This window comes from Suillus paluster (genome assembly GCF_016628075.1).
Source record: "Suillus paluster strain FC165 chromosome Unknown EDB91scaffold_14, whole genome shotgun sequence".
NCBI lineage: Eukaryota > Fungi > Basidiomycota > Agaricomycetes > Boletales > Suillaceae > Suillus > Suillus paluster.
The window spans coordinates 151253-174778 of NW_024537574.1; the positions used below are offsets into that span (position 1 = coordinate 151253).

The 23526-nt window shown below is 46.3% G+C and overlaps 7 protein-coding genes across 7 annotated transcripts; 5 read left to right on the forward strand and 2 right to left on the reverse strand.

Annotated features, from left to right (window-relative positions):
- Window positions 1–947: 947 nt before the first annotated feature.
- Window positions 948–1259, forward strand: EDB91DRAFT_1246240 (uncharacterized protein; the record flags this gene model as incomplete). Its single annotated transcript, XM_041322634.1, has 2 exons — window positions 948–959; window positions 1026–1259. 2 exons carry the CDS (start codon window positions 948–950, stop codon window positions 1257–1259), a joined length of 246 nt encoding a protein of 81 aa, XP_041179332.1.
- A 266-nt stretch (window positions 1260–1525) lies between these two features.
- On the forward strand, window positions 1526–2468 carry EDB91DRAFT_1049942 (uncharacterized protein; the record flags this gene model as incomplete). The annotated part of the gene is made up of 3 exons (XM_041313501.1): window positions 1526–1675; window positions 1724–1858; window positions 1917–2468. 3 exons carry the CDS (start codon window positions 1526–1528, stop codon window positions 2466–2468), a joined length of 837 nt encoding a protein of 278 aa, XP_041179333.1.
- Window positions 2469–4603: 2135 nt separating this feature from the next.
- EDB91DRAFT_1236322 (uncharacterized protein) lies at window positions 4604–7226 on the forward strand (the record flags this gene model as incomplete). The annotated part of the gene is made up of 7 exons (XM_041321437.1): window positions 4604–4864; window positions 4914–5488; window positions 5539–6132; window positions 6180–6526; window positions 6625–6697; window positions 6719–6959; window positions 7023–7226. The coding sequence occupies 7 exons, from the start codon at window positions 4604–4606 to the stop codon at window positions 7224–7226; spliced, it is 2295 nt and encodes a 764-aa protein (XP_041179334.1).
- A 476-nt stretch (window positions 7227–7702) lies between these two features.
- EDB91DRAFT_1246243 (uncharacterized protein) lies at window positions 7703–8635 on the forward strand (the record flags this gene model as incomplete). Its single annotated transcript, XM_041322635.1, has 4 exons — window positions 7703–7848; window positions 7903–8078; window positions 8131–8184; window positions 8238–8635. 4 exons carry the CDS (start codon window positions 7703–7705, stop codon window positions 8633–8635), a joined length of 774 nt encoding a protein of 257 aa, XP_041179335.1.
- A 323-nt stretch (window positions 8636–8958) lies between these two features.
- EDB91DRAFT_1080309 (uncharacterized protein) lies at window positions 8959–10276 on the forward strand (the record flags this gene model as incomplete). Its single annotated transcript, XM_041315210.1, has 6 exons — window positions 8959–9115; window positions 9168–9385; window positions 9437–9482; window positions 9543–9626; window positions 9683–9733; window positions 9828–10276. The coding sequence occupies 6 exons, from the start codon at window positions 8959–8961 to the stop codon at window positions 10274–10276; spliced, it is 1005 nt and encodes a 334-aa protein (XP_041179336.1).
- A 5775-nt stretch (window positions 10277–16051) lies between these two features.
- Window positions 16052–17122, reverse strand: EDB91DRAFT_1246249 (uncharacterized protein; the record flags this gene model as incomplete). The annotated part of the gene is made up of 2 exons (XM_041322636.1): window positions 16052–16381; window positions 16445–17122. 2 exons carry the CDS (start codon window positions 17120–17122, stop codon window positions 16052–16054), a joined length of 1008 nt encoding a protein of 335 aa, XP_041179337.1.
- A 1926-nt stretch (window positions 17123–19048) lies between these two features.
- EDB91DRAFT_1080311 (uncharacterized protein) lies at window positions 19049–19452 on the reverse strand (the record flags this gene model as incomplete). The annotated part of the gene is made up of 2 exons (XM_041315211.1): window positions 19049–19309; window positions 19366–19452. The coding sequence occupies 2 exons, from the start codon at window positions 19450–19452 to the stop codon at window positions 19049–19051; spliced, it is 348 nt and encodes a 115-aa protein (XP_041179338.1).
- Between the last annotated feature and the right edge of the window lie 4074 nt (window positions 19453–23526).

Sequence of the window (23526 nt, forward strand, 5' to 3'; positions counted from 1 at the left end):
TGAAGCGGTTATCCCAGTTTCTCCTAGATTCGAGGACATTGAAGAATGGACAATTGTTTGCTAGACAGGAAGAGTTGTCGTGTAACATGAGAGCTCTTGCTCTGACGAGATGGGATCTGTATGGTGGGGCAATGATGACAAAGGTGCGAATACAGCGTGTGTAGCAGTTCGTCAACCTAAGTAGAACTCGAGAGGAGTTTGCAAAAGACGCAGTGAACTTTGGGTCTGCTTCTAGTACCCAAAAATTCCTATCGTAATGTAACTAGACTGTGAGAGGACAGTCACGAGTGCCGTTCTGTTATGTAGAATGCAGATATGTAGCATACAGTTGGCAGGGTTTTGGGCCGAACTGTAGACGTACGGAAACAGGACCTATGTGTCACTGATCCTTATAGACTGGCGGCTCACTGAAGGCAAGGGCCTGGTCTACTTCTACTAAAGAGTAATCATAAAGAGATTGATATAACAAAATGTGTCGGGGAAAATGATTATTTTAAACGTAATCTGCGAGATAAATCTCAGCCGAATAGCACAATGAAGTTTGTCAAGAACAGTGACGTCCAAGACAAAGTTCAAGTTGGAGTGGTAAGAAGACTTAACCTAATGTTATGACTAGTGTGAACATCTAAGTCTACCACCAGTGTAGAAATGAAGAGGTTAAGTCTAAGGAGTACTTATGCTAAATAACCTACTTATATACATAACATTGAAGAGGAGATATTTGAGTATGAAAGAAATCAGCCAATGATAAAAGAGTCATATGATACTGCAGATGACTGATCATGACATAATGATATATAAGCAATGAGTCAGACAGTGACTAAATAGAAGCCCAAGATCTGACCGGTACTTCTTTGGGAAGCGAGATTGTTCTAGCCCGTGGAGTTGGGGAACCAATCGGAGAAACAATAGGTGATATGTGAAGATGGAACAGGAAGTGAAGTCACATGACCGGTTTGGTAACTGGAAGTAGCCGGAGAAAAGCTGAGGAATGAAAAATGATTTGTGTTTGGAATTCGTGACAGAAGCTCCGTGAAGAGAATAGGGCTCTCAAGGAAGAGAACAAAGTTCTGCTTGCAGAGAAGCCCAAGCGCAAACGGAAGGTTAATGCAGCACCTCCTGAAGAACTCATCACCCATGAGACAGTGATTGTCATCAACACTTGCAAGTATGGAATGATGATGGAGATGTTTCCTTCCAAAGACCTTCTCAATAAGCTTCTGCCTTTGTCTCCAACTCCTTTTGACAGTGTCGATTGATACAAGACTGCACTCACACAAGAATTGGCATTCTTGGATGAGCTGTACCATGGCTTTCCAGTGCAGATGCACATAGTTATGGAGAGCTCTTATTTTGCTGAGCTGGTGAGTAGTTTTCTTTGCTGGACTTATGCGCTTATCTATACTATGGTAGGTACTTAAAAGTATCATGGACGCCTGCTCAAGTGAGATCAAGAAGCTATGGAATGTTGCTGGCATGATCTTTGACCTTCCCTCAAAATATTTTACCAACATCAGTTACGACCATGCTGGTGTCCCTGAAATCCAAAAGTTGCTTGGAGTCATGTCTGCAACCAACCCGACGGTATACAACATTCCCACCAGTTCTGTTTCCTGACTTGATTGAAGACAAGTCTCTCAAGACCGTGTTTGGAAGTTGGAAACTGTTAGCACAGGTAAGACAGTCATTCTCTTCTCATTTGCATGTCTCACAACACACTCAGATATTGAAAGCAGCATTGTGTGGTGTTACATCACTCCACCAGGGTAGCAGTCACAGCATTGGCGCTCACACGAATTTGCAGAAGTGGGATATCTGCCAAGTCATGCCAGGATCGATTGCATGGGCAGCCGTCATTGTACGACAGAGTTATCTTGTCCTTGCTGTTGGATTCTCTCACTGACATAATGACACAGACAATATTTTTCCTCTCACCTGACACCGAGTTTTCTGGTTCAGGTGTGGGGAAGAAATCCAACATCAGCTACAAGGAGCTTTTCTACAACTATAAGAGAGTTCTTGTCACAAAGTGGAAGAGTAAGTGCATCGAGGAGATCGTGACTAAGATCAACAACTATGTTTTCAGCGCCGCTGCACGAACTTCAACCATTGATGCTGATCATGAAGATCATACCAATGCTATCAATCGGGCCATGGTGGCACTTGATGTGAATAGTGACGACAGGTCAGTGGACGCACCCACTCATGGCACACCCAATACAGTTGCAGCTGCAGAGCCTGCCTCCATACTGCAGCTCATTGAGAGTATCTCGGGGATGTCTGCCCTTAGCAACATTGATGAGAGTGGACCTGATATTGGGCCAGACACAGAGACTGATCCTGTCATTCAGGAATTACAGGCTGCAGGAGGAGGTGAAGGCAGGGGAAGGGGAAGGGGAAGAAAGAAGAAGGCTGCTGCTGCATCTTCTGGAATCACAGTGACTCGTGCAACTCATTCTCACAAGTAGTACTATTATATCAGTTTCATTTGAATTGTGTCTTGTAATTGTTCCATAGTTACTTTGATTAAACCGCACTTTTGGTATTACAAGTATTAGGACTCAATTGCTATTCATATACAACCAGGGTTTACCTATATACAAGGCCCTATGGTGTAGCGGAAACTATGCTCAAGGTAAGTACCAAATGTCGCTATAATAAGGAAATATTAACTTGAATAAGTCTTAGGCCTTGAGTTCGAACCTCGATGATAACAAAGTCTAAATGGTTGCAATAGGGTAAGGTAACAAGGTAAGCTAGCTAAGATAAGATAATGGTACCCAAGGTAAGATAAGATAATTGAAAGTTGACTCGCCTCCTGACAAGATAACAGCAGAAATTGCAACATTCTATTTTTGTTACAATGCTTGCAGGCTATTTCAAGCCATTCACCTCGACATCACATAATCTTGCCTTAATAAGAATGCCATACTCCCAGGGACTTGCCATTCTAATTAGAATAGATTACGCCAAAGCTCTACACTGCCAGTAAATAGTGTAATAATGCTGAATATTTACTTTTCGAAAAAAACCACCAAAGTCCCACACCGGCAACATCCGCTAGTGTTAAGGTCATGCTCAAGGGAGAGGTTACTCAAAGGGCTTCGGCTTCAGCTCGTGTGCTGCGCCCCTTACCCGAGTATGTGCCCTTTAATTTCCAGGGGACAGAGGGGAAGTCCGACGGAAGTCTGGGGAGTTCTGGAGGACTTAGTGTCGGTGGAGTTCGGCGGAACTCTGGAAGGTTTATGCAGGGATGGAGTAAGGCTACTATGGAAGTCCGGAGTAGAAACTGAACAGAGGTTAGACTACCCTAAGGTAGAGCTGGAGAAGTAGTCCTAAGGTTTAACCCCTAAGACTCGGAGGTGGACAAGAGGTGAGACTCAAGTCCAGAGATTGCAGGAATGAGCAGAACTAAGATGATATTCGAACTGAGGAGTTCCGGAGTATTACAGGGGTTTATATACTGTAGGTAACATGTACGTGAATCAGTCAGCAAAGGTAAGGGCTATGTACGAAGCATGTGGAAAGTCTATTACTAAGTATAACGGATCAAAGCAGTGAGGTCGGATATGGAGTAGGAATGGACGGATCAATAAGCATAGCGGAAAGAACATAACCGGTAACTGGAGCAATAGCTAATCTAAAAGGAGTTAGGGGTGAGTGCGGAGATGAAGGCGGAGCGCCGGGCGGAATAGTAAGACGGAGGACCGGACTTTAATGAAGTAGATCTGGAATTCTGGTTCCGGAGGTACGGGATATGACAGCTAGCCAATGTTACTGAATACCAACCAGCGCAAACATACCAAATACGGTAAGGGTTCGCCACTCATCATTGACAATGTCCTTCCTCATTGCCTTCAACATTGAGCATGACTATTATGCGTGTTTTTTTTCCACAACGCCCTACAACACCGAACACATTGCAGCTGTTCCCACCCCACTGTTTAAAGGCCATGAGTAGTTAAATACAAGGTACTTTCCTTTCTTATCTCTCCCTCCCTCTCACCTTTATGCCACCCTCAAGGACTCGTCGAGGTCTCTCTTGCAATGTTCGGATTGTTCATGCAGGCAATAGGACCCACATTACTCAATGCCGCATTGTCTCTCATGCAATAATTAGCATGGAAGGGGCTGCTGCACAAGCACACTATCAACTAGACATCACTGGTGAGTACTTTATCATAATTCTGTCTACTTTTCTACATCTGATTGGTCCTAGGGCTCGTTGATGAGACTATCAATGCACTTGCCGACATGTGTGAGGAACCGCCAGCACAACGTGAAGACACCGAGTGGATTGACAATGAAGATATTGGGATGGATGTAGAGGCACTCCCAGACCATATGAGCAATGAGGAAAGCATTGTATATGCTATCCGTGACTACGTCGATAACCCATAAGTTTTTCTCTCTGTTAACTTAATATCTTCTCATCATTCTCAGATAGGCATACCGTCAACATAAAGATACTCGTACATGGCGTCACCAGCTAGAATCTGTTCAGGCTAACTGGTGCCCTCTGATTCCTATGCTAGTGAGCACATATCTCACCTGGAAGTCATCACAAGCCAGCACCACCCTCGAACTGCAGCAGAGGATTCCGATGCCAGAGTTGAATGACTACTCCTTCTCCATCAACACGGTCGATATATTCACCCTGTCTACGCGCACAACATTTCACCGGTTGGAGGATTCCATATCCCCAGTTCAGTCCCTCATATCCACTGGATTTCTGGGCAATGCACCCCACAATCCCTCAATTGCAATATCTCTGCGGACTCTTGAGCATTACCGCCTCCTTCACTTGCGCAAGCCATCACTCAGCATTGAAGCCTTTACAAAGGTCATATGTGACTCTTACTTGGTATGTATTTCATCGATATGTGCCTTAAATCCACACTTACAACACTTAGATTGCTTACTGCCGCTCATATCGCACTGCCTTGGCAGACTCGTTCGATGTGTACCTCACCATTCTTCATGAAGTTGGGAGACGAGTGGACACAGCCCTTGGACGTGATACGCCAAATTGGCGGGTACTCAATGCATGTCCTCCATGCTCCCATGAATTGAACGGTGAACCGCCACTGAAGTTTACATGCATGTATATGATGGATGGTGGCAATTCAGCCAAGCATATGATGGGCATTGGTGACCGACAATGTGGTGACACTCAGGTGTACACTGAGAGTGATTACATGCTTCCACGTACCTTCATTGATCACTTCACTAATGAAGTGCTGCAACCTTGCTCTGCACATCGGGTCAATGATCGCCTGGCCCCTGATGATGACATTGTCTCTGATGCCGAAGAAGATGTCTCCCGGGCACACATAGTAGCTGACGATTGTAGCAAAAATTGGAAAGCAGCAGCAGACAATGATAATAAAAGGATGTGGGCAATCTTCAATGAGACAGGGATCTTCATTGCAGCCTGTAGACATGGATTCATTTTATGGCACGCAGATATGATTAAGAGTGGTGAATTGTACGTGAATCCTTCTCCTTGTTGTTACGTCACTGACTCACACACTGCAGAGCAAAGTATCCATTGGCGATTGTTGCCAAAGTTCTTGAAGTCATTGGAGAGCGCACTCTTGGTGCCTATGACATTGGGTGTGGATTCTCATCCACAGTTTGTGCATTGTCCTTGGGTACTACCTTCACAGAAATGCAATCACGCTTGTGTGTTGACTCATTCCATGATTACGCACACAATTACGTGTGTCAAACTCAACATCATCCCCTCGGCATCGAAGGCACAGGACTCGAAGACTTTGGCATTGCCAAGCACATCTTCAGCGCTTCGAATGCGCTATCGCCTGTTATTCACTATGCTAGTGCCTACCACTGTCATATGTTCCTGGATCTGTTCTTCAAGCAGTGGGATGAAGACAAGTACGCAAACCTTGGCACCATGCTACTCAATAACTATCGGCAAGCACTGCGAATCATATCATTGGAGACTGTAGCATTGGAGGAGGCAAAGACTTCTCTTGGTGTACAAGACAGTGACCTCGTGGATTGGCGAGCTGAAGAAATTCAGTACTTCTGGACGCTTGGGAAGGAACCTGAGTGGGATGCACATGCTGTTGTGTATGTTGAACTGCTTCAACAAATGCAAGAGCTCAAGTAAGTGTTTCCTTCTTGCATGCACCCGCAACTGATGTATTTTGCAGGTGCCAAGCTTCTGCGAGCTTCAATCGCTTTGTTTCTGCTGCCCTGAATGACTATCAATTCACGGCTGTCTCAGAGTCCAACTTCTATTCAGCCAATCTATCGCAGACACGGAAACTCGAGACACAGCAACACTTTGCAGCCAAACACTTTGCTGTCATTCAACGCAAAGTCATTTCCATGGAAATCAAGCTTGGTATTGCAAATTGCTGGAACATATCATCACCTGAATATCAAGATACCCTAAAATACATGACGCTTCGCAAGTATCATAAGGCCCTCAATAATCTACAGCATCTTGTGGTGCAGCAGTTGTTTGAGTTGCAACGTCTTAATGTCTCACAAACTGGTAAGTTTATGATTTGTCGATTGAGACGTCACTGAAGGAATTTATAGCATACAAGATGTGCACTCATATTACAAAATCTCTTCAAACCCGATGTTGAGCTATCCAGAATGCTGTCAAAAAATATAACGAGGTAGCATCAGAGTTGCAACCACCGTGGCCGCCACTTGAGTGGTCGAAGGTATCACACTTCAGTTTCCTTGACGAATTCAACCTACTTCGTGAAACATGGCAAGACATTTGCGAGAAGCCATGGACCAAACCTGTGGTTCAGGAGACTATCCGCCAATATCTCCGCATTCAACGTGCTAAGGAGGAAATTATTCGTTGTAACGTTGAAGTCTGTCGCTTACACACTGCAATTGTTGGTGAGAATGAAGCATTCGCCCGCATACTTGATGCACTCAAGACGTCTAACTCGCCTATCTTTGTAGTCGTGCATGAGCACTGCACTTGTCGATGTCGTATCAACCAACAACTCTTATAATGCATCGCCCAGATTCATTGTCTTGATGCATTTAGTGGAGACAAGTCTTCTGGTATTAGAAAGGGGTCTGACAGTGTTGAAGTTCCCTCCACTGTGACAACAGATCAGCCACTTGAGAATGATGAGACTGAAGAAGGATTAGATGAGGATGATGAAGTGGAGCGGGACATAGGGACTCTTGTAGAATTTATCTCTGACATGGCACTGTGTCCTTGATAGCATTTTTTGATTCTGTACTTCATACACAATTGCAATCATCTGTTGGCCTTGTACCCCACAGCATAGGCCCATCTGTGTGTGAAGTTGAAAACCCTAAGGTTGTGACAGGGACAGCCATTACACATCACTGATTGATAACAGTGGTCAACACTCATCAATTGATCAATGTTCGCATCACATACCACCATCACTCATCAACCAGCTACCATCCACTGTCCATCAGCGCATCAACAACATAACAATTCAGATATAAATAATGGAATCCCATTGGACCGTGATTGGTGGAAAAGATCCAGGAATTTTTAGACAGCGGTGAGTCTATCTATAAGTACATGATCCCACTTGACACTAACCAGCGGTTTTTTTCAAGACCTTCTATCACTTGTGGTTTCTGAAGCACACCATTTCCCATTGCCATCAAATGTGACAATCATGCACAGGCCTCAAAGGTCCATTCTACTTTGCAGCCTCTCATGAGAAATATCTCAGAAGATACATCTCCCACTGATGCCGCCCGCACCTTCTACAAATTGCCTGGGGCTGCTTCACTCTATAAAGGAATGTCCAATAAGTTTTATGTCATAGTTGTAGGCCACGAGTCTGGCATCTTTTTGAAATGGTGGGTGATAGTTTTTGGTGCATCAATCATCCTGTCTGACATCTTCACCTGTAGGGAGGAATGTCATCAAGCTGTTGCTGGATTTTCCAGTCCTTGTTTTAAGAAGCTGGGAAGTCTCCCTGCGGCATTAGAGTTTCTTATCACAAAGGCCCACCGTCTCGGTGATGCTATCGATATCGCAAGTCTGTGTGCTCCTACCTTAAATTTGGCTGGTCTCTCTCTTGCCAGCAGTATGTACTATTACCTTCATCCTTTATATTCTCTTGCTAACGAAGTGTCTAGGATCAACATCACGAACGAAGAGCTCCATGTCTAGCTCCATATCTGACGCTACGGGTAAGCTTCTCTTTGCTGTGTACATCTAACCCTCACACTTTGGGTGCACATAGTGCACATAGATCAACCATCCACCAGTGCTCATGTGGATATTTCCACCACACAAAACCCGTCAGCACGTGCTTGGAGGATGCCCACTGGTCCCTCAACATCCGGCACCAACTCGGCACCAGTATATCAGCACATTCATGAGATCAATGGAGTTAGTGGTGCTGTACTCCAGCCGCACTTTGATGACACCCCACTCCCGTCATTTGGTCCCATGGCTGACTGGTATCTTCAAGCTCATGGATACACTGTGAAGGCTTTGCTCCATGTTGCTTATGCTCATGATATGACTTCTTCGGCCCAAGACTTTGTTGACCAACTTGCTGACAAGGGGATGGCTAGGGCCGAAGCATTCTTCCTTTGGGGACTTATCACTGCTCAAGACAGTCCCCCTGATGTCTAACAGTATCATTGCCTCTGTCACTGGTCATGTCGTCACTTTACATGCTCCGCCCTCAAAGTCACGTGTCTTTATAATGTTTCAATGTTTGCTCTGTTTTTTTTGCTTGTACAACATCCATGGCTGGTGTGAAGCCTGACAATGCACTCTCTCGCTATGCATCACGCATGCAAAAAATCTCCACTACAAAAACTCATTCTTTATGGAGACACCATGCTGCTCAATGCTACAAAAAAACTTCGGCAGAGAAAGCTTTGTTAAAATATAAATGAAAACAGCATCGTAGAGAATACACAGAGGCTCTTTCTGCAGCCCAGAATGTTGTGATGGAGCAAGCTACTTTACTGCATGAGAAGTTTGGTCGCCACTCAGTTGACTATTACTTCGAGGAAATCATGCAATGCTCGAAGCTACACAAGGGCACATGCAAGGCCAACAAATGGAACACTTTCATTAAAAAAGAAGTCGAACGTCATAACGCAGGTATGTTTCTACTTTTATCTTTTTTTCCTGCCGTCTCACTGTATCGCTACAGCATTACCAGCCGGCGAGAAACATCACAAGGCATGTGAGCTCATGTCCAAAATTCGCACATGTTGGCAGGAGATGGACAAAGATCAATGCACCCTCGAAACTCAAGACGTCATCGAGACCCTTACTGAGCATCGTGAAATGAAGGAATTAGCCACTCACAACACCATGATTCATGCATTCAATGACACTCAGGGGACCCTCGAGAAGATAGATTGCGAGGTAAGGTTTATTTTGTGTAGCGAGATTTATATTACTGATGGTTATGTCTAGTTGACAGCTTTACATAGTCGTACCGGTGTTGAATTCATCTTGCTTGGTGTATGAGGAGACACAGAACATTGGAATCAGCCTCACATTTTTCACACGGCTCACGCAGCTGAGTTCTTCGATTATTGCTTCAAGACTTCGATTGGCACACTTGCATTTCGCTTCGAAGGCTATTGTATTGCAGGTGTACAAGGTATGGATTCACAGTATATGTCTAATCTATCTTCTGACTTCAACTACCTACAACAGGCCTTGCGAAGACTCACCTGGATGAGGTCCTCAAGTTGAAGAAGAAGCTAAGTGAAATGATTTTATAAAAGCTTTGTGAGTGTGTCATTTTGATCTTTTTCTGACACATTTTCATGTTCGGTTTGTTTGTTTGTCATCATCGTAGAGGCCGCAGCGGCACCTGCACAGGCACAGCGCATGTATTACACTAACTTCGATACCAACATTACAGCAAAGTACCGCGTGGTACTCGAGAAGTGGCCACTATCGAAGTTCTGCTGCCCTGGTGACATAAGTTCATGCAATGAACTTCGTGTCTTATACCATGCCTGGAATACTAACACTACTTGCTTTCGGCAGCTTTCAGATGTCGAGTTCAAGGATTGGGAGAATGGAAGGTGTGATGATAAGATGGCTGAAATGTCGAGGGATGTTGATGAAGACAATATGTCTACTCCTCCTGCGCAGTCACCTTCCCCCCCTTTGATGGAGGCACCTACTACGTTGACAGCGGGTATTCAGTCTCAGCCACTTTCAGCAATGCAGAGTGGAAAGCGGCCTGGGGAGGAGCTCAATGGTGTGTTCTCTGTCTCGGGAGAGGCCATGCCGGTCTAGAAGAAGGCACGGAAAGAGCGTTCTGATAAGGGCAAGAAGCACGGCCCCAGGAAAGACAAATCTGTGTCTGCATCTGCCCCCTCCACAGCTGGAGTGAATGCTTAGGTGGTCTCTTATGTGAAACCTCATACATGCTGAGACTTTGGGTACATACATTATATTTCACTCTTTTGTCATATATCTACACTCCAATACTACCACTAATAGATTCAGAAGCATACAAGACATTAGAATTAAAAAGGTCCTGAAAATATGGTGAAAATTGAGTGATGTACTTGTGCTCAACGTCGAGAACAGTGAGCACGAAGGTTCACAGACGTTGCCGACAATGAACAGCAAACCCTTACCGTTGGAGAGGGTCCGCCTCGAGACTTGGTGCTACAACTCGGCTTCCAATTGCCTGATTATTCTCTACTCTAAGCGGCTCTACTTATGCTACTTCAAGCTCCGATCCGGCCAAATCCACGTGCTACTCAACTGGGAAATGCCCCTGTGACTCAGGCACCCTACTACAAATACCCCCCACAAAAATGCGACACCCCAGGGTTGCGGTGTCAGAATGAAGATGTGGTCCGTGCTTGCGAAGGTGTTTCTGCTTCCTTCCCTCTGATGTCTTCTTCCCTTTCTACAACTTCATATGGCTCGTCACCCCTCCGTTTCCTGTTCTTTCTTTCTTTCTTCATTCCTTCTCCATCTCCTCCAGCAATGTGCCCGTGTGTGGTAGGAATAACCTTAACTGTCAGGCGTGATACCAGCCCGCCATTGGGAATCCTTCTAGCGTTTCCAGCGTGTATGAGTTTGTGCGCCGTGACGTTACTCGTCTTGGCGCTGACCATCGAGGTATGATTTTTCTTGATGACTTGAAGTTTCCGTCAACCTTGCTTGCATAGACCTGTACTAGTTGGCCTGGGTTGAACACGACGTGTCCTGTATGGGAGGATAGGACTCGTTTGTCAAATGCTGCCTTGCGCTTGAGGGTGTCTGCAACATGATTGGCTAGAGCGTCCAGCCATTGTTGAGCCATGTATGCGGAGTGAACATGTATGTCCGGTGGTGAGAGGTCGTTAGCAGTGATGGGTAAAGGCGTTTGTGGGGTGTCGACGACGAGTCCGAGAAGGAGTTCCCTTGGGGAGAATTGGTACGCGGGGAGCACTCGTCCATTGAGGTCCTCAATTGCCTTGTCGAAGTGGTCAGACCATGTTCTGGGAATGGACTGCGGTTCCACGTTTACATAGTCGTCCTCTCCCAGGTGCGGCGCGCACATATATTTCAGCCACGTTAACAGGATTTGGTTGGTTCCTTCTACCAATCTGTTGATCCATGGTGCGTACGCTGCTGTGACATGATGCTTGATGTCATTTGTTTCGCACCAGTTGCCCATGTCCGAGTTGTCGAAGTGTTTCCCACCGTCCGTCATCAGTGTCTCTGGAGCTCGGAAGTTGTGTCAAATGCTCTCAAGTCCCATTAGTGTGGTCTTTGCTGTGCTGTGTACTTTGAGCTTGAATCCCCAGACGTACTGCGAATAGGTGTTGATGATCAGAAGGATGTTGTGAAATCCTCCTTTTGCTTTGGGCATGGTGAGATAATTGGCGACAAGTAGTTCGAATGGGTGTCGGCGGATTGTAGCACCGAAGCTCTTGCACTGCCCACACTCTGTTATGGCGTTGGTGATGGACCGGTCAAGACGTGGACTGTATATTTGGTCAACCAGTTGAAGTTTGACCAAGTCCCTTCCCCAGTGCCCTTTCATTGAGTGCTCTTCCCTCACGAGCTCTATAGCCTCCTCTTGCGTGATGCATTCTAACTTCCCATGTACTCGTGTTGACAAGTCATTTGGGACCTGCCACAGTTTATCTTCTGCAATGAAGAAGTGTTGGGCCCGATGGCGAGCGCACCGTTTCTCCCTGACTGACTTGTCCGAGTCTAGGTTGTGGATTGCATCAATAACTTCTAGAAACAATGGTTTGTTAGCAAAGTGTTGGCGTAAGGGTTCTGATACTGGGGACGATACTGATTGCATTGCAGTTTCAACTGTGAAGAGGTCTTGTATGATCCCTCGTGACTCCTCCCAGTCTTCATTGACTGTCCAGTCACTGCCATCGCCTGTAGCGTGTTCTCTTGTCATGAACCCATGACTTAGGCCATCCACTGCCGTGTTTGAGATTCCGGGTCGATGTCTTATGTCCACTATGTGGTATGCAAGTATGCCATCCCTCCAGTGTGCGTGTGCCATACTCAACTTAGGGTTAAGGAGTGTGTTACGTAGGGCTTGACAATCAGTTTCGATTTCTACTGGCGCTCCCCATATTACATCTGAAAACTGATCTAAGGCGTATTTTAGCGCTGCGAACTCTAGGATGAATGGCTTGTACTTCTCTTCAGTAGGTGAGGTGCATTTTGATGCAAAGGCTATGGGATGCACGGTGGTAACAACTTTGCCTGACGGTAGTGTGGACGTGTGTTTCTGGGCGAGTACCGCTCCAAACCCATCTTGGGAGCCATCCGTTGTGATGATGAATGGTGACCCATTGAATCTTGGTCCTTTGAGGACGGGTTCAGATACCAGGGCTTGCTTCAGGTCCATGAACGCTTCTGTGTGTCGCGGCCCCCAATGTGGTCATAACTGCACGTGATGAAGGTGCTGTCTATACTTGTGCTTCCCGACATGTTGTCCTCCTGGGGGAGTACCCAACTTTCAGATTAGGTCCGTCAAGGGTGCAGCTCTCCATGCATAGTCTTTCACCAATGATCTGAAATATCCTGTGAGCCCTAAGAACTGCATTAGATCGTGAGCAGAATTGGGTACTGCCCAGTCAACAACTGCTGAAATCTTGGATAGATCCGGTTTGATGCCTTCACGTCCTACATGAGCTCCTGTGAATATGACTTTGGTCATGAACAATTGTGTTTTTGAAGGCGATAGGGACAAGCACATGTCTCATACTTGTTCGAAGAACGTGCGTAGGCAAGCTAGTTTTTCTTCAAATATATTACCTGCCATTCCTGTATCGTCAACGTATAGTTCAAAGAGCAAACCGATTAAGTCTTTTAGGGCGATGGCGGCCATGTCTCTGAAGTTTGTGGGTGCACCTGTCAGGTCAAACGGCATTCGACAATAGCAGTCATACCCTCGTCCTTCTGTGTAAAACGCTAAGTAAGGTTGAGATTCTGGGTCTACTTGAATTGCATAGAAACCGGCTGTGAAATCAATGATACTTATCCACCTGTGGCCACTTAGACGCTGCTGCTTATTTCTGATGTCTCCTTGCGGTACTGGGGGGACTTGACTAGCGTGGTTGACTTCTGTGAAGTTTTGACATATGTGCCATTTCGGCATGGAGTTCTTTCGGTCTTTTTCACTGTTGCTGTTCAGCAGACGTGCTGGGAGGTCGTTTCTGGTAGGTAGCCCATGCTTGCTGCATTGGTTGTTGACGCGGTGCAGTAGTTCCTCTAATGGCAGTCCATCCGCCCCGTGTGCCTTCTGTGCTAGTACTGTAGGGCTTGCAGCCTTGACTTCTTCTGGCTCAATTTGACGGATGATACCCGCCTTCTCGAGCTCATTGAGTCTTTCATAGAGGAATTCCCGCTGCAGTGGCATCAACAGTCATTGATTAACCTTTGTCCTGAACGTGGCTCCCTCAGGAAAGTGCAGCTTGAATGTCTTGAAGTCCACCGGGTATACTTCGCTGACGCTAAGGGCAAATGTGTCAGCAAATTCTTTGCAGAGAGTATGCACCTGTGATCTTTGGTCATCTGAGAGATCCTCGCCAATTTTTATCACTCTCATTATTTCCGCTACTCGCACTGGATTGAATGGGTTGGTATGTCGAGAATAAACGCTGGGCATGATTGAGGCTGTCGGGAATTCAGGTACTTCGCCCAATATTTCATGCTCAAGTCGGTTCAAAACTGGCCATATGGGTGTATTTGCATTTCCGACCTTGGTTTTGGTTGCTGTGAAGGAGACAGGTGAGCATGGTGATAACGGTGCTTGTTCTGTTACCGGTGAAACTATTGGCCGTTGGTCTGCCTGTACTACGTGTGCTCCTGCTCTTGCCAGGCCTTCTGTGCACAGCTCCAGTTGGTCCTTTGTGACTTGCACGTCGACTTCAAATACGTAATGTTCAGTGTTTGGTATTGACTGTCCATGTTTTTCCTGTGAACTGGAATCAGCAATTTTATCTGGGGGTATAGTAACAATTAGAAATATTGGTGCAAATGGAAGGTCATCTCCACCGTTGTCATGTACAGCTGGTTCTGGTGGTGTTCGGGTTTTCGGTATTGGCGCTGCTGTTGTTCCGTAGATGTTGTACATTATGATAGGTGAGGGTTGGTACGGTATTATTATGGCATCTTGAGTGTAGTCATGCATGGCTCCTAGTTGTTCCAGTAAGGGCTTGCCAATTAGCATTGACCATGCTCCTCCGCTGTCGAACACTTTGAAGGACATGCGAATCTTGATCTTGTTCCATTGGAAGGTCCCCCACCAGAGTCTGTGTGATGGTACTATCGATCCGTCTGCCATTCAGAGGCTTCGGTTCGACCATATGAGCCTCTTTAAGTTGCGCTCCACCTTATGGAACACCTTCAGGTCGATGACGTTTACCATGGCTCCATCATCCACATTCGCCTGGAAACATGACATTTTTCCACCGGGCCCGTATAGGATAGCTGGGGTAGTGAATGGTACACTTTCTGTGACCTCTTCTAAGTCGTCAGAAATACTGTACAGATCAACAATTTCTGGTTTGGTCACGCCTGAATAACAGTCAGCAGTGTCTGTCGTTTCTACTATGAATGTATCACTTAGCGAAAAGTCCGTAACAAAGTCTGAACTTGTGTCGGTATCTGAAGAATCGAGTATCATGGTGGGAGGCACTGGTTCGTCAAGGTTCGACGCAGACTCCAGTTTGACAGCAGATGGTAATGAGGAAGCAGAAGAGGTAAAACGAGAAGTGGGAACAAATTCTAATGAGTCATGTACAGCGGGCAAATTGGAACTAGAAACAATGGAAGCAGCCAGTGGCGAGACAATCTCAATTTCCAAGGTGGGGACAACAAACTCGCTGTCTGACATCTGGTCCTCTGTGCTTAATTCTGTTGGCAGAGGCAGGGCTGGTGTGTTGACCAGGGATGATCCCAGGCTTGATAACCATGGAGACGTCGGTAGCGTTGGCGGCAGCCTGGGTGAATAACTAGACAGTTTGGGAGATGTGGAACCTTCGCAGGATGTTTGGGCTGTGCTGTGACTAGCTGGGACTTCAATATCTGTTGCTTGGATTTCCTGAATATGGGCCGCGGGAAGCTCCCCTACTGTTGCGGCCCATACACGTTTCCTGATGAGTCATATTGGTCGTACTGCCATGGTTGGGGCGCAAAGTACTGAGGGTAGTATTGCTGCATTGGTGTTTGGCCCATCTGTGGTGTTGCGGGTGCTATGTACTGAATGTTTGATGGTGTTGATGGTGTTTGGGGTGGTGCGAGCGATTGTGTTACGAGTCATGATACCATTTCCCTCCAGTGTGTTTCCTGCTGGGGAACTGGTGGGTTCTGACATTTGTGCGCTTGGTGGCTGGGTACTGTTGCCAGTCCGCAGTTAAAGCATTCCCGTGAGCCTAAGGGCGCTGTTCCAGGTTTGAGCGAATAAGGTTTTGCAGTGTTTGGAGTGGCATCTGCTCCGTTCTGCATGTTTCATTCTTGGATCTGCTGGGCATAGGCTTGTCTTCCTGCATCAGAGTCCAGGTACTGTGTCAAGACCACATATTGTGCTGCTGCTCATGCACGATCTGCTCCTGAGGCCCCCCTTCCACGCGATGGTGTTTGCGGGTATCCTCCCCGAAAACCGTAGAAAAGGTTCGTTCTGGGTACTGGCGCTGTCCTGCTAAACGGGTTCTGGGGGGTTTGGGGGGCTGGTGCTGCTGGGAGTGGTTGTGCGTGCGTTGGGGCTGGTGGTATTGTCTGGTATGGAGGTGCCGGCTGTGGTGGGATGGTTGGGTTAGGAATATAACGAGGTCCATAGCGATAGGCAGCTGGGAGGGAGAATGAAGGTTGCATGGCTTGGGATGATGATGGATCTGGTGTTTTGCGGGTGCTCGATGTCTGGTTCTGTAGTTTGTCAACATCTTCTCAGAGTTTTCGATTGTTTGCGATGCGTTGCTTTGCCCTCACGAGCTGGGATGCAGAGGTTTTTGCCATGTTGGCCTCAAATTCTGCCCATGTAGTATAGTGATCTGCAAGGAAGTCCCGCAAAACTTTGGGTGTGTTTTCCAGAACTACATCTAGGAAGTGGCAGTGTACATCACCGAACCCTTGTGCCATTTGCGCGACCTGCTTGGCCCACTTTACGTGGCCCCAGTCCCACCCTCTGTCCTTCTCAATCATGACTCCAATGTCCTCCTCCTTCAGTACAACAGACTTGAGACATTCCTTCTTCTGGGTGACCATGAGCTTCGCATGGACTGGTGGAGGCCACTGTATCTTGAATGCTGCTAAAAATGTTACCCAGGTTGCCTTGTCCATTGCTTGTAAGCTTGTGAACCATTCTTCTGCTGGGCTCGTTGCTGCGCACTGCAGTTCAAACCGGGCAATCTTATCTGCATCTGAGTATGAAGGCGGCAATGATAGTTGATATTTTCTTATCCAATTGGTAGGTTCTTCCTCCTTTTTGTAGTCACCGTGAAAACTTGGTTGGGGGACTACTGCGGAAGCGCTGGTTGCCATGATGGGAGGTACAGATGGAACCGGCATAACCTGTTGCTGCTGCGTGTGACGCGGAAATGTCTTGGCTAAGGCAGCTCTGTGCTGTATGAACCGTAGATTGGCCTGCAATACTTGTGGTTTCGGCATTTCGGGCAATGAGATGGCAATGTCACAGAAAAATCATGGTACTAAGGGAGGTGGGGATAGCTTAGTGTCTGAGGCAACGCGCCTGAGTGCTGGTGGACTTTGAATTTTCTGAATATTTCACAGGTGACAGAGGTTGTCAATGGTAATGGCCGTGGTGAATCTCGCTCCAGTCACCAGGTGGAGAGGGTCCGCCTCGAGACTTGGTGCTACAACTCGGCTTCCAATTGCCTGATTATTCTCTACTCTAAGCGGCTCTACTTATGCTACTTCAAGCTCCAATCTGGCCAAATCCGCGTGCTACTCAACTGGGAAATGCCCCTGTGACTCAGGCACCCTACTACACCATATTTGGTATGTTTGCGCTGGTTTGTATTTGGTAACATTGGCTAGCGGATGTTGCTGGTGTGGGACTTTGGTGGTTTTTTTTGAAGAGTAAATATTCAGCATTATTACACTATTTACTGGCAGTGTAGAGCTTTGGCGTAATCTATTCTAATTAGAATGGCAAGTCCCTGGGAGTATGGCATTCTTATTAAGGCAAGATTATGTGATGTCGAGGTGAAGCCATTTCAAGCCATTTACATCAGCAACCCAAACGAGCGATCCCAAGATGACTAAGGTCGGTTGCAATGCATTGCAACCATTTTAACTGTTATTTACATGAGCATTTCAAGGACAACCTCTGTTAATACAAGTCATTTAAAGGTCCACTCCCACTTTAGATGTTGCAAGGCCCTGAAATCCAAATTAGGAATTTGCGACAAGTGATGTCATGTCCTCGTCATCAACTTCTTCGACAGTGACCTGACGAATTTTGCTGATTGTAGGGTTGTGGTCCGTATCTGGAGATGAACATGGCCTTCATGGGAGAAGTCGACATCTGGTGCGTCCAAGTTTTCTGCATCAGCCTCTTCAATCATTAATGTCCACTCCCTTTGGCATTCAGGACACCCCACAATGTGTCTCTTGAGTTCCTCGGCCATAGTTGTTACCTTCCCACAAAACATACATTGAGGCATCACTGGTTTGTTGTCACTAACTTCAACCATTCACTTCCTAATACCCTTTTTTTCAGCACGTAGTGACCAACACCAAAACTTCCAACAGAATTGCAATTGCGGATGCAGTTCAGAACGGTGCACCACCTTTCATGCCCTGTGACCCATTACTCACCTTTCTTTTGTAGTGTTCGATCACGGATGCAGTTCATGATGCTTCCTTTTGACCACGTTCTTTTGACCATACCTCTCATCAACTCTAACCCTCCATTTTGCATGATGATTCTTGTTGCTGACAATTTCTCTCATCTTGCTGTTTCTCCCTTTGCAACTCTTGTCTTGTCAATTTTGCCCCAAGTTCATACTTCACATGGCTTTTCTTTTACTCGGGTTCACTTGTCTTTTGCTCGGTTTGGCTTTTCTTCGGCTTGTATTCTACCGTTCATCTCATATCCTCACACCTAGCCATGCCTTGCATGGCTAGTTCGCGCCTAGCAAGGCTTTTCTTTTGCTCAGTTTGCTTGTTTTTTTTTTGCCTTGGTTACCATTTATCTCATACCCTCACACCTCGCAGTTCACGTGTCGCCGCCTCACATGGCTAGTTCATGTCTCACATGGCTTTTCTTTTACTCAGTTTGCTCATTGTTCACACCTCGCAAGGCTTTTCTTTTGCTCGGTTTTCTCATTTTGTTTGCCTTGGTTACCATTCATTTCATACCCTCGTGCCTCACCACCTCACATGGCCTTTCTTTTGCTCATTTTTCTTTTATCTTTCCTTTGCAAATGTAGAGTTTACACTTTGCCACCTCACATGGCTTTTCTTTTGCTTGTTTTGCTTGTTTTTTTCGGCCTTTTGGCCTTGGTTACCATTTATCTCATACCTGTGCGCCTCCTTCCATCCCAACTGACCACTGACATAACTAACTGACTAAACTAGGGTAGTAATACCATGAGCTGCAAGTAGGAGTTCCAATAGTTGAACTTTGCATGCTTCTTGGCACCACTGCTTCTCCATGTTCCAGAGCCTAACTATCAACTCTCGGACATATGATTGGTGAGTCACAGGCCCTTGGATGCAGTCAGAGAGCTGTGCTTTGCATGCCTCATCACAATGCCTAATCTCTGCATCCCAATGTTCTAGGACAAGGGTTCGCAGGTAAGTTTGAGAAGTTGTGATGGGTCCTGGTGTCTGACAAAATGGTTGCAATGGATAATGGAACTCGGGAGGACTGGGAGGACATGGACCTTCCCTAGCCCATCCTGGAGCCACAACCACATGGAAGGGTTGACTTGGAGGAGATACAAGCCTACTGGATGGTTAGCGTGGGTCATGGCAGTTCTTGGAGCAACCCACTGTGGGCTGACTTCAAGTTCACTTTATTTTGGTTCACTGAGTGGCAAGAAGACCGAACTTCCACATTAGTTAATGCATGACAAGTCTCAGACAAGCCAGTCACTTACTATTTGGGTATTTTGGTGAGATTGGTAGTATCTGCTGTAGGTGTTAAAAGTATATCATTTTCTATCATTTTCTCACTCTTTTTATGCTGTTGCATTGATATTGCTTGGTCAGATGGAAACTCTAACTTCAAAATCAACAAAACTCAAAGCAGTCTGTTGATCAGACACCATGGCAAGGGTATTTAAAGGCACGTTTTCCTGTTTTTGAGTCTGTCTGGTGTTACAACTAGGATAGTTCTTTTTCAGTGTTCCAATAAAGGATGATCAAGGCTGAAGCATATCGTGAGTTCTAAGATCAAGGGTTCTGGCTAGTCGAGTGTCAAGGGCTCGCTAGATCAAGTATTCAGGCTAGTCTGCTGAAAGGCAGCTAGATCAGTGAACTCAAAGTATCAGGAGAGAACCTAGTAGATTCAAGTTAAGGAATACAAGTACAGGAAACGTGATATATATATGTAACAAGAAGGTAGTTTAGGGCCGGTCTGTAGGTAGATGACCCTATCAAGAAAGGTAAGTGTCATATACCTGATCCAACCACTCCGATACTGATATCCGCTCCACTTTCCGACCCTTCCGCCCCATCCATCCTCTGCTCTGTCCAATCACAAGTCCGCATTCTGCCCTACACTTCCGCTCAACCGCTCAACCGGTCCCCTTCCATAACCTCTCCATTCAACTGGATCTCTTTCCCCTTTTAGATATATACCTTCCCCATTGGTACATAGACCCTTACTTCTGGATGACCAGTAATTCCTATTACCACTCAATCACTGATCCAACACGTACATATTGATATCCGCCCCGACTTATGTCTTCGCCTATGTAAAATACTTACAAACTATATCCTTGGTACATAGCTTTACTACATAGTTATCCTAATCACTGCCTCATACATAGTAGTATATAACATATCATGTACTTAGATATTTTTCCTCAGTCTTAATATTACTTGTCTTCTCGCAGTTATATCTTGTGAGAATTCTCAGTAGGACCTTGCCTCCTCTGGACACAAGTCTCAACTTGTTGTCACCTCCGACCCTCTGACCTTCTGACCCTCCGCTCCGACTTAGAGCCATGCTCTAAGTCTTCCCCTTATTACTCTGCCCCTATCAAATATCCTCCTTCGCCCCTCTGCATTATCCTCCGCCTTTCCCACCCCTACCAACATTCCCCTGCTCCTATCCCCTCTCCGCATCACTCCCCGCCTTCTCCGCTCCACTCCTAGTTGGCCCACCACTAGTAGCTCTTACTCCCCGACCCTCAGAGCAGACCAAAGCGGTCCAATCGTCCTACCGTCGGATAACGTCAGACCCACTCCAAATTCGGGGCACATACTTGGCTAAGGGCACAGCGCAAGAGCTGAAGCCAAGCCCCAACCCCTCTGCTTCCTGAGTTGGCATGGTACCTAACAGTAAGCGAGAATAGGAAGACAATATCAACCAATCAGGGAACAGTATGAGTAATCATCTGTGTAAGCATAATGAGTAAGCATATAGGTAAGCATTCACGTGTTGGACGTGTTGATAAGCAGTCATGAGACTCGATGAGTAAGTAAAGAAAGAAAGAGAAAAGAAAATATAGCACCATTGTAACATTACCCCCTTCATATCATTGAAGTCACCGACTGCAACCTAGTCAAGCCTTGCATCATTGAGGTAGACGGGGTCTACATCGACGTCGTTGTAGGAGAGTAAGTCCTCTTCTTGTGCCGCGTCCTCTTGTGCTTCCCACTCGGCTAGATGGGTGTAGAACCCTTCAGTGCTGCTGCTCATCCCTCTGAATGTGCTGATGGTTTCTCCTTGTAGAGAAGGACAGTATGGGGAAAGGTGTCCTGGAGAGAGTGTCCTGCAGACCCTACACCTGTAAGATGGGCAGTTTTTGTGACGGTGCCCGAGTTCCTTGCATATGCGACAAACAATGTTGTCAAAGGGAGGACTAGGGGTCTCTTCCTTAGGAACGGGAGCCGGCAATGGTGGGGTCATTGGGAGAACTGCAGGGTTTGTTGTTGGAGGAGTACAGATTTCTGGCCGTGAGCAATGATCTTTATATTATCGGGGGGTAGGACAAGTAAGACCAATGGTCGTGATGGTTGTTTGTTTGGTAGGGTGTTTTCATCCAGTGCTCATTTTGGCAGCTTTACGAGGGGATGGTTCTTCTATAGGGGATGGAGTGGTAGGTGGTAAGACTGGGAGGATATGAGGGGAAGGTGGCGTGTTTGTAGTGGTGGCAAGGCGTTCAGCAACGGTGTGGATTGCGACTGCTACATCATCTCTGAAAGTCTTAGGGAAGAGAATCTGAATGGTGTTGCTAATCTTTCAATTGAGGTAGCGAAGGCGAGTAGCAGTGTCAACACTGGCAACATTGGGGATGATGTCTTCTTCTATGGAATGGGTATCACGGAACATGGAAAGGAGGTACATAGAGATATGGTCATTTCTGTTGATGAAAATCTTTTTGAGTTCAAGAGCATGTTGACAGCTAAGGAGGGTGGCATCAAAGAGGGCTTGACATTCTTGTTGTTCAAAGAGTTCATAGTTTTTGAGATTGCGATGGGAAGAGGCAGAAGAGGAGCTGGATGAAGTGGACATGGTGATTTAGTGGTCTTCTGGGATGAGGATTTGAGAGAGTTTGAGTCGCTTCTTATAGGTTTTCAGGATTTCAGGGGCATTTTCTAAGGCATCTTCCGGAAGCCACATGTTGTCTGCGGATGAGTAACCTTTCCATGACACGAGGTAGTGGTGTCTCCCTTTTTGTCCTTTGTGAGCCAGGATAGTGTCCACTTCATATTCTTCTTTGCCGTTAATTATGTCAGGTGTTGGTTCAGGGAAGTTCGGACCATGGATTTCAGTTTCCCGATAGGATGATAACTCAGAAGCATGGAACATTGGGTGAACCTTCCATTGTTCTGGGAGATGGAGTTTGAAAGTGATAGGGGAAAGGACGGTGGTGATCAGGAAGGGGCCATATCGCTTTGGAGCAAGCTTCTTTGATGGAAGGTGAGTCATGAGGTGTGTGGCAGAGAGCCAAACCTTATCCCCAATTTTCCAGGGTTCATACTTCTTTCCATGAGAGCGTTCTGCCATTCGCTGTCTGGCAATGTTATGGCATGCAAGGGCTTCTTCTCGGATCTTTTGCAGATAAGTGATTCGTTCTTCTGATGCAGGGATGTCGGTTGGAGGGAAGGCATAAGGAATTCCTCAGGGTTCATATCCCATCATGAGGAAGAAAGGGGAAGCATTGCATGCATCATGTTTTCGGTGGTTATGAACGAATTCTGCCATGGGAAGGTGCTTTACCCAGTCAGTGGGTGCTGAGCAACAATAGATGCAAAGGTAAGTTTCAAGTTCTTGGTTTAGTCGTTCAGTCTGTCCATCAGTTTGGGGGTGATAGGCAGTAGAAAGGGCTACTTCATAGTCAAGGAGTCTTCCAAGCTCTTTGGAGAACTTCGATGCGAATTGTGGGCCATGATCAGAGATGAGTTTGTCATGTAGGCCAAATCGGAGGAAGACTTTCTTGAAGAAAAGTTGGGCAACTCCTTCAGAAGTGATGGTTTTTTTGCAAGGAGCAAGAATTACCCCCTTTGTAAGACCATGGTCTACCACAACCATGATGGAATCAAAATCATAGGAAACAGGGAGGTCGGTGATGAGATCCACGGAGATCTGGGAAAATGGCCGCATGGCAGAGGATGGAATCGGTGTCAGGGGTGGTGTAGTCGGGTGGGTATCAGATTTCATCTGCTGGCATATAGCACAGCCCTCCACATATTTTTGGATAAAGGAGCCCATCTGAGGCCACCAGTAGTTGCGTTTGATGAGTTCTTCGGTTTTGAAGCGACCCGGGTGACCTGCAGTGGGGTGATCATGGTGAAAAGAAAGGACACGGGAGCGGAGATGAGGAGGTATGTAAGCGCGGTTCTTGTATCATAATATGTTATTGGTAAAAGAC